This window comes from Aptenodytes forsteri, unplaced genomic scaffold (assembly GCF_000699145.1).
Source record: "Aptenodytes forsteri isolate BGI_AS27 unplaced genomic scaffold, ASM69914v1 Scaffold257, whole genome shotgun sequence".
Taxonomy (NCBI): domain Eukaryota; kingdom Metazoa; phylum Chordata; class Aves; order Sphenisciformes; family Spheniscidae; genus Aptenodytes; species Aptenodytes forsteri.
The window spans coordinates 1,453,584-1,464,643 of NW_008795194.1; the positions used below are offsets into that span (position 1 = coordinate 1,453,584).

The 11,060-nt window shown below is 35.4% G+C and overlaps 1 protein-coding gene across 1 annotated transcript in view; it reads right to left on the minus strand.

Moving 5' to 3' along the window:
* Positions 1–366: 366 nt before the first annotated feature.
* The window catches only part of LOC103898332 (neurabin-1), a 49,958-nt gene continuing 39,264 nt past the window's right edge, over positions 367–11,060 (minus strand). Inside the window, exons 16-18 of the mRNA XM_009278581.2 lie at positions 8,670–8,786; positions 3,304–3,489; positions 367–1,918 (exon numbers count right to left, since the gene is read on the minus strand). Of these exons, the coding sequence (XP_009276856.1) occupies positions 1,751–1,918; positions 3,304–3,489; positions 8,670–8,786 (471 nt within the window). The 3' untranslated portion in view covers positions 367–1,750. The remainder of the gene's footprint in view (positions 1,919–3,303; positions 3,490–8,669; positions 8,787–11,060) is intronic.

Below are 11,060 nucleotides of genomic sequence, written 5' to 3' on the forward strand. Positions count from 1 at the left end.
CATTATTTCCACTAGTCTCCTTCCTGAGAAACACTCTTCAGAGGGTGCAACATTCAGTTCAGTGGGCTTAAAGGAAAAAGGTAGTACATGGTTGTATCAATATTCTCTGTTCTAGCTGAAAGCACTTAACTGAGCAATAAACCTCCTTGACTGAATTAATCAAAGGGTGGTTTTATGTGTGTGATCCTAAGCATTCAATCATTCCGTACTTCTAATTCCCTTCTCTTTTTATCAGTAGGGCAGCATTCCTCTCTGGCTGAAGGTCTGTAAGTTTCGAGTACAAACTCAAAGCTACTGGAAACAAAGTAAATAAGTTAAACCTTGACCAAATAATTTTTTCTTAATGCACAAAAGTGAAAATTGAACCTCTTTTTAAAAGTAATTATTACCAAGATTTTCAAACTTTATTTTGGAAATGCATAGTGTGCAGAAGCATTTCCACACAGTCCTTTTGCTGAAATTCATAAGACATTTATACAAAAAAAATAACAACTGTGAAACACCAACAGTGAAGTTCATTCATTTAATTAAAATGAAAACCAGTCCACAGATTTAAAGGAGAACTTGGTCCACATAAACGAATTATGTAAGTTTTGTTCTAGTCCATTCTATGGTGGAACTGATATTTAAACTAGTCTATGTTTCTGGAATAATCTAATCAAAGGAAGTGCCGTTGTAGTATCTCTAGAAAATAGTATGTAAATATACAAAACATCAATTCATGTTCTAAACTATTCTGAGAATCAAATCCTCCTTTAAAGAGAAATAATCTGTAGTCTACAATTGAACATTTAAATACAACACAGAAACCCAGTGCTTCAGTGATAATTTTTCCTACAATTCTTCCCTCAGTATTTTAAGTTTGAAAAACAGTATAGTTTAAAATTAGCAAATATATAAATTTGGTCCGCAAAAATATTGTAGCAGGTAGAAAAGAGAAATACATGTATTGCAAATTGATCTTATTCATAGCATAAATCTATAAAACTATGTATTATTTAGGAAAAATAGGTTAAAAAAGATCTTATTTATAGGTTTAAACCTTGTCCCAACACCATATGGGTAGTGTACAGAAAACATTATGCTTAGTATATGTAGTTTGTGAAAACTACTTAATATTTCTTGTTATTTTCTCAGTAAATTGCAACACATAGAATTCAAAAACAATGTGCTACTACAGTGAACTCTGAATGAAAATCCCAGAAATACAAGAATTTAAACAAAATAATCCATAAATGTGAAATACATGCTTTCTTTTTAAATTAATTTGACATTACCGTTTTCTTAAACTTAATTTTTACTATACATCTTTAGTGGCAACAGATAAACAGACTGTCACAGACTGAACTTGTTGGCAGGATTTTTCTATTGTCCCTCTAACAGATTCAACTCTATCAAATGCTAGTTGACTAATATTGGAATGATTTTTAATACAGTATTCTACTTTTCACAAACATCAATTTCAATGAAAAGGGCATATGAGGTCTTAGAAGCACAAATATTACTTAAGGCAGAAAGTTAAATTATTGTCTATTAGTACAGGCAGAGTCAACTAGGAATAAAAATACTGAAAACATTATTTCATTTTATTGGGTTGCAATAGGGAGGGACCATAATTAAAAAGTAAAAAAACCACCTACCATGTTAAACTGTTGCACTTTCCCTCCTCCCGCAATTGTACAATTATATACAAATCTGCTGAGCTTCCTCAAGATGAAGCACGTCTGTGCTAAAATAAAACAGGGTCATTTTAGCAGCTTGATTCAAGAGTGGCTACCACTCTGCCAGTCTTGCGAACTTCTCTCTCCTTCTTTTGAACCTTTTCCTTCTGCTTTTCCAGTTTTTCTTGTGTTTTTCTAATATCCTTAATTTTTTTCTTTATTGTTGATCGGTCATTTTGACTGGAAACTCCCAAAGCCTTTGGGGGGGGAAGAAAAATACCTCATCATTAAATTTTTCCAACAGCACTGTCAACAGTGCTTGTGCATGAACAGTTAAGAAAGTGTTATTCACTTTGCTGCAAGATAGTCTGTTTATTTGAAAAATAAGTACCTAAGTCCTCAAGAGCATTGTAAATGATCATCTGGATAACAAGGTAAATAAGGAAACAAGGGCCTACTGTTGTTCGGTTGTGAAATAACAGCTTCTCGTTGCATTTTACAAAGACAGACACCTGAGAATTTCCAGCAAACAGCATAATAAGTAGTAGTCTCAAAGTATTTTTCTAGCTCTTTTTATACAAGAGGAATTTATACTCAGTAACTAATCTTTAATTTTTAATATTAAGGATTTTGAAGTGTATTATTAAAAAAGTGAATTCAGAAAGTAAACAGTACACTTTGATTTTTGATCAGCAGGTGGCAGTACCCGATTCCAAGTTAAAGACAGCACTCACTCACACTCTATAGAACTCCGAATGGCATTAGGTGTAAATTAAGCGTTAAGCATCAACATCCTAAGTTCCCCAAATAGAGACAGTCAATTGACAGACCAGTAACAGGTATTTCTTCTGTGTCCAAGGAAATGTTTATTTAACAAAATACAGGACATTTAGTGTTGCACATCTATTCTAAAATGCAGGTATATTTGGGTGACTGAAGTTAGACACTTTTTTTCTCCCTAAAACACTCAAATCCTACTATTGATCATTAACAATAATTTGCCTTATGCCAGAATAGACCAATGAACCTCATTTTAGTTGCACATCTTGCCTGTCCAAAATGCAGTCTTATAATCTAATGAGAAAGAAAAACTGAATGTTTACTAGCACTATAAGGGATACGTACCATGCAGCTTCCAGAGGTAAAATGGCAAGCAAAGGCTCAAAAGATTTAGAATAGATTTTTTCAGCAGGAGTAAAAACCAAAAACATTTAAAAGATCACCAGATAGGATTTTAGCCTTCCCATTTGAAGAGGAGATGTGGAAGAAACAGATCTCTCAAACTGGATCCTGCAATTCTATGCATTTGAATTGGCTGGATCTCGTTTTGATTGACCTTATGCTAAGATTGATGATAGATGTATCAAGCCCCTTTGGGGAATTATGCTTACTTTGATTTCCTAAAGATGCAAACAAGGAAGAAATACGTGGTATTTTTTTTGATTAAAAATGGCTTGTCTTTAATTATACAATCAATTACTAAATTCTCATCTAACTGTATAGTCTACAAGTATTTCAGAAGCAAAACTCTATCCCTTAAAAAGCCATGAAAACAGGAAAATAGACTTTGTAGGTTAAAAATACGTCTGAATAAGCAGCGAAATTTATACAGTTACAAATCTATCCTGGGATATTCACATACCTTCAACTTCTCACTGTCGAGCTGCATTAACTGCTGTCCATCTATGTTCATAGCTGTGAACTCTGTAATATACTGCTCCATGTTCATTCCCATTAACCAGTGGCATACTTGCTGGGTGGTCCATTCAGAAATAGGTCTACTGTGCCATTGATTTTGCTTTCCTGTTGTAAATTCATCATCTAAAGCCTAACCAATTGAGAAAAGTCACCGTAAGCAATGTTTTACTTGACTATATGTTGAATTCCAGTTGCCAACTGAGTTTGATTAACAAAATGCATTTTTAAACATACCCTAGCTCCGAAAGGACTTAAGTTCTTGAGATCACAGTTTATAGTCAGTTTGCCTAGGAGTTTGCTATAAACAAAAAGACACTACAACATTCAACACAAACTAAGTCACAAATAGAGAACATAAATGGTTTTCTCTCAGAAATTAAATAGCAAAGCATTCGCTTAAATTTGATGTATCCTAACAATGAACAAGCTTCCTCAGTCGGTTAAGGTAGCTCAATCCTAATGTTAGATACTGCCTTACACAGGGTCAAGAAGAATCAAGTAGCACTTCAGCTGTATTACTGATTATTGTTAAGTGAAGGAAATCCAGAATAAAAGCAATTCTAGTGGTCAATAAATCTGGTGACTGTTCCAGGTACAGTTTTACTAAATTTGGTGCATTTCTAAAAAGAGAGGACTGTATATTCTTTCATCTAATGCCATCACGTTAACATTTTAAAGGGTTTGCCTAGTAGAAGACCATTTCAGAAATATAAGAGCTTGTAGCCTTCCACTGAAAATACACTTTGCCAGCTCACAGAGCTTTTGAAGCTCCCTGCTCCAATTTCAGTTGGCTTCTGAGGGGAAAAAGGTACTGCTGTTCGTCCTGAAGCACTCTGTTACTTCATCACAAAAGAAAAGCTACATAAAACAGAGCTCAGTGTCTGTACAGAAGAAATTCTAGTGCGATACTTGAATCAGTATCAACAGAGTTACCCAAAGTTTTATTAACTATCCAAAATGATCTCTCACTAGCTCATGATTGAGTACAGGCTGCATTAGACTTGCAGACTGCTCCACTAGGAAGCTTCCACTACTTTTCAAAGATACTTGCAAAACAGCAGAAAGTATGCCCACTTTTTCCAGCAAGCCTTATACATGTCATTTGTAAACAGAAAACATGGAAATAAGCATCTTTCTAGTGATGGATTTGAGATGTGACCCTGTAAGTTTCAGGTGAATAACTACTGCTCCCAACTGGAGGGATCTCACAAAATCCAACTCCCTTGGTGGAAAATTTGGGAGAGTTGATTGAATGTAACAAAATAATTCCAGTGATTGCAAGTGAAAGATAGTGAGACATAGGCCTGTCACACGATCGGATCATACAGTAAACTGGATCTGAGAGTGCAACATGGAACACACTTCTGAGGTGAAACAAATACAATTTTAAATTTCTGATGTATCAGAGGACTACACGTAATTAGAACCGGTTTTGCTTTCCCTGGTCTGTGAAACAAAGGACAGTGGTTACATTAGGAGGTAGTACAGATAAATAGGAACAAGTTTGTAGAGCAGAACAGTTTGTGCCGAGGTCCTAAAATCCATACTACAAGCATTTAAAAGGATTTTCACTTCCGAATAGCTCTAGTCTGGTCACACAGACTCAATGGCCACTAGCAGCTGGAATGCACCAGGAACACTGTTGAGGCGCATCTGATTTGATTTCCAAGATAAATCAAAGTAAGGCAAGTGGGGATAATCAGGAGATTTACTTCAAAAATGGACTCCTAATCCAAATTAAAATGCTTATGTAGATATAGCAAACATGAACACATCCACCTTCCTGATGTGCAAAAGAAGAACAGCAATGTTCACAAAATAACAGCAAAGAGCTCTAGAAAAGGTTTTGCTCGAAGTGCTATATACAGCATCTGTATCAAGACAACCAGTGCACAGTGAGTTTTCTATCCAAGCTATCAAGCTTGAGATGCTTCGTACAGAGAAAGATGATTCACTGTATAAATTACTAAAGGAATTTCAAAATGCCCGTTTATTTTAAATCATTTTAGATAACAGTACTCCTCAACCTGATATTGTAATACAAAATATATATTGGTAACTTTTTATTTTGTCTCATACTAGCAAGTGTTCATGACTAATACATAAAAAAAAGGGGAAACTTTTTACATTTCAAGTTTGGCCTGTATCTCAGAGTTGTATGTGGTCTATCAGCAGCAAGAAATACCAAAATATATACGTACAGAGAAAGATGATTCACTGTATAAATTACTAAAGGAATTTCAAAATGCCCGTTTATTTTAAATCATTTTAGATAACAGTACTCCTCAACCTGATATTGTAATACAAAATATATATTGGTAACTTTTTATTTTGTCTCATACTAGCAAGTGTTCATGACTAATACATAAAAAAAAGGGGAAACTTTTTACATTTCAAGTTTGGCCTGTATCTCAGAGTTGTATGTGGTCTATCAGCAGCAAGAAATACTAAAATATATATATAAAAAAAATATGTGGCAATATATCTACTTTTATCCTTTAGGGTCTGTGTGTGTGTATATATCTATCTCTCTATCTCCTTTACACTGAGAAACGTGTAAAATGTTTTATTCCAGTTGGAACTCACTCACTAGTTTTATTTAATCTGTGCTAGCCGTGCAACAACTTCGCTTCTGTAATTTCAGAGTATAAGTACTTGAAAAAGGTGTACTCCTGTCAAACGAAGAGGCCCAGATTCATTGATTTCACCAGGCAAAAGCAGTCCCCCGACAATCTTGGGGGCTCTCTGCACCAGTTCCTCCAAGCAGCATGGATTGGAGCAGCTAACAGACTGTACCATGGAGGAGTCCTCCAGACTGAGCTACTAATTCCAGTCTAGGCTTTCAGCATCATCAGTTGCTAACAAACTCCTCCTACTTCATTTTGGTAAAGACACAACCCTAAAACCAGGAGAAGTTGTACCAAAACCTGAATCTGTGTTAAAACACTTAGACATCATCTCCTCACAGAAGTGAAGGTGAACAGGAAGATATTTAATCCTGTATAACTTGAATTTTTCACTATTGCACAAGGGAAAAGCACATCTGTAACTATTTTTCAGAATATCAATGAGAAAGTGAAAAGTGTAGAAGAGTAAGATGAAGAACAGCAATTTTTAAGTAACGCTTACTGGTCATTAAATAATACCTCTGCATAATTTTTTTTTTCCAATTGTTTACCATCCTTCCAGAGGCAGAGGGACTGTCCCAAGCTGTTTGTACATCAGAGTTACAGTCCCCAAAACAGCCACCACACACACACACACACACAAGATCAGCTGCAAATTCAGAAAGCAGAACTAAAACTACTTATAAGGTATGGAGCATGAGAAAACCATGTGCTCCTGCATAAAAACGCAGGTGATTCAGAAAGCAAGTACAGAAATACTGAAGGCTGGCTCTAAAGATAAAAATACAAAATCCAAGAAAACACCAATGCCATCACACCATTTAACAGATTAAACTTTAGAAGGGCAGGAGGGATTACCAGCTAGCTTGCTAAACAGCTGTGAGTGGAGCTGCCTTTGCTGTAACTAGCTGGCTGCTAACAACCTAATTCTCACCACGCAGTCACTTCCCCAAACTGCCTGTGAGTACCTGCCCAGCAGAGGCAGACTCTTCAGTGCTGCTCCTGTCTAGATTTAAGAGGTGTTTCCATCTCCTGCCTACTAACAATTCCAGGATTTGTAGGGCAGCATGCAATAGCCCATTCCTCTTGAAAGCGGGGGTTGTTACACTGGCTAGCATGAACCCTGCTGGGTATTTATGAATCCTTCTGAACAACAAGCACCACGTAGAAATCCTACTTGTGAAGGGCTTGTTAAGGATTTGAAATATCCAAAATTGCTATAAGATTGGTTACTTATTTTTTCCTAGACCTCAGTGTATTGAACTACTAATTAAAAAACCCCAAGAACAGAACTACCTATTTTTCTTCACACATACTGCTTTCCGAAAAAGAAACCAGCTCAGAGTGTATTTATCATTATCCTCAGAACAGACCCTGATAATCAGTGTAATTATTGAACAGGTACAAACAACTTTCATTGGTCATATGCACAAGCAACACATGAACTAGAGAGAACACTAGAATCAGACTCACCTATAACAAAAAAAAAAGGGCTTAAATCACCACTTTACACATGCACAATTAGTAATAGGCAACTTTCATTTGAGTTTTAGAACCAGAAGTTTACTGAAAGTTGTAACACTGATCAAAGAACAGTATTCAAGAAGATATTTAGCTTTGTTAAAATTTTACGATTTATACTGCTTGAAAGTTTTAGAAGCACATGTTCCATTCATGAACCATTCCATTCAAAAAACTGCAGGGAGCACTTGCAATAATAGACGTTAACTGGAATTCCTCTAGTTTTCATTAGATCTATGACTGTCATCTCTGATAAAATCTGCAAGAAATTAATCTACTACTGAAACCTGTAAACTAGTTACATGATTTTTGACAGCACAGATTTTTATTTTAGTGATTTCTTATTTATAACATTGTTTGTAAGACTGTTCTGACTTTCTACATATTACTGGAATATTTTAAGATTTTCACCAAAGCCTGGTTTAAGATAGCTAATAACAAAACCTCACATTCGTGAACCACCATTTAATTTTTTTCTTTGGACACTGCCACTACCAGTTTGGCAAGCCATTACTCATTTCTGGAAGATGACTGTGTTCAGCTTTTAATGACTCCTCCTAGTCTAGAAAGCATTTGATTTATAAAGACGCCCATCAGTCAAACACCGAATGAGACAGTATCTTGGAACGTTACCAAAGTGTAGACTTTAGGTTTCAGCTGTAGCCAAAGGAGTTAGTTCTCCAGGGGAATGAACACTGACTTTCAGTTATCTAGTTTCTACCTATGTATCAGAATCACTGTATTCTGCCTTTTTTTTTTTTCTCTTTTGTTTGTTTTAATTTAGATGAAATTTTATGGTAAAACAAACCTGCACGGATGTGAAGGCAAGGTCAAAAACGCTGCAGTTTTCATTCACCCAGGAAGTTGCTTTAAATTAGTGAACAGAAAGGTGTTATATTTAAAATTTAAAAAGGCAATTTGATCAGAGAGAGTTCATTCCAATTTTTATGATATAACTAGGATCATAACACAAAGGCTGATATGACATCTACTAGTCTGTGTCCTTAGTTCAGTAACAGCTTACGATTCTTTACAGTGCTCTTCAACATTCAAATATGGAAACAGCCATCTAGTATCACATTACACACCACTGTTTCTATTAAACATGCTGTAGTGTGAACAACAACACCAACAAGACACATATACACACTTTGAAACTCACCTCATTTGAAGAGAAGGTTAAAGTGTGTGAACGACCTGACAGATTTGGTTCTGTCACTAACCCTGAAAGTTCACAACTTGGCTTGCTATGGTATGTATCATCTATGACAATTCTACTCTGCAAACAAGTGGAAATAACGTTTTATTAACTCACTCCTTGGAAAAGCAGGTCATAAGGTGACATTCTAGTAATTTTGATTTTTGGTTAAAAAATACTATGACTCAGTTATCTTTAGATCACATATGAAATGCACTCACTACATCAAGCATCTGACTTGCTTTTGTTAAACTTCTGAATTTGAAAACACAGTAACAAATTTAAAGCAATATCCCCAATAAGACCACCTTGTGTGGAGAATCGGTCATAACCTGAAATGGTGTTAAAGTACACAAGGAAATATATGCGGTTACTTTTCCAGCAGGCATACCACACTCGGGGAGAAACAATTTAAAATTCCTTTGATGGAATTATTCATGCAGAGTTTGTATTCAACTGAAACCTACACAAGCACTATGAACGTGCTTCAGAAGGTGCTGTTCTGTTGGCAAGATAAAAATCAGTCCTAATTGTTTATAGTCATTAAGCTTCCCATGGCACAGAAGTGCCCCCATAACAAAGTTTCTGAAAATGAGAAGTAGGTTTAGACTTCATAGTTGCCCACTATTGAACCACTGTAGTAGACAGTGAAACAAACAGGCTGTCTTTGCCTGACATACATTGAGAATTGGAATAGCAAGGAGCTTTGGGCAGCTTGCAGATCAGGGCTTAACTTCGTTCATGAATAGAGAATACAGAGCTTGCCTAAGGACAAGCTTTCCCAAAACTTTAAATTCTGATTTAAGATACTGTATTGTATTGCTATTCATTTTAACAGCTTCGATGAGGATGGTGAAACACTGGAACAGGTTGTCCACAGAGGCAGTAGATGCCCCATCCCTGGAAACATTCAAGGTCGGGTTGGACGGGGCTCTGAGCAACCTGATCTAGTTGAAGATGTCCCTGTTCATTGCAGGGGGGTTGGACTAGATGACCTTTAGAGGTCCCTTCCAACTAAAACTATTCCATGATTCTGTGATTCAATTTTGAGTCGGCTGCATTTGAGACACAGAATCATGTCATCTGAAAATCACCTTGATATGAAAAATACCACATAGATGTAAAATATCTTTAGAAGAATTTTTATAATAAGTGGACTGTATTAAGCTATGTAAAATCTTCTTTATAGTTAAAGTACCAAATAGTGTAAAAACGCTATAATAAAGCTGAACATTTTAGAAGTTAAACAATTACTCGGATGTCTTTACAAAAAATGGTTTAACACTGTAAATCTACAGTAATTATGCAGTTTGATAGCCTGAATAAATTATTTTCAAAATAGAAAACTCTTCTGAAACAAAATGCTGACAAATTTATTCTCTTAATAAATTAATAAAGTACTATTAAATATATTTTTAAAATATGTAACAAAGTAAAATTCAGGTTAGAAATATGACTAATGTAAAAAATATCATATTGAAAGAATGTAAAATCTTCATAGCATTTAATATTTGCATTCAGTTATTACACTTAGTCTGTGTTTAAAGGAAGCTTTTGCATCTGTACGCCTGCCTCAGCATCTAAGAGCAGCAGGATCTAGGTCCAAACTTATCCAGCAGCCAGCACTCGTGCAACCTCAGGCAGGTTACCTGAGCAGCCTATGACTCAAGCTGAAGACTATGAAAAAAACAGATGTTACACCTGAAAATGTCACAGCAGGTTTGGTAAGAAAATCCTTCTAAAGAATACTAATGTATGTGTTTCCCATGATATGATTATACTCATAGTATGAATACTAATGTATGATTTCCCAGAATATTTTCTAATTTGATTACCTTCATTTCCAACTCAGACCGTGACCTCTTATTTTTCTTTAGCAAGTGAAAAATAATTCTGCCAAAAGCATGCCTCCTACTTTTGCCTTTCTAAAATTTATTTCTCAGCACTACTCTTTGTTGCCTACAAACAGTAAGCAATTATTTACCATTATTTTCTCTAGTTTTCTCTAAGTCTCTAATCAACTAACTATACTTTGTAAGGATGCCATACCATATCCCTACATGCATAAATAATCTGAGATACTAAATTAAGCTGATGTTAAAGACATTTTTCTTCAGTAACTTATGCTCCTATAAGAGAACTATGTTTTTGCAGTTGTCTTCACTGAGCACTTCTGTATTTGTGTTCTGATTTCAGTTTAACCTGAACTTTAGATTTTCTAGATTATTCTATTTTTGTTTTGGGGGCAGATACTTGATCTTTGCATTCCCTTTTACCCAAAATTACTGATATGCATTTCCAGTCTTAAAAAAAGAAAAAAGTAAAGAAAACAAAAAAAACCCCAACACCCCCCAC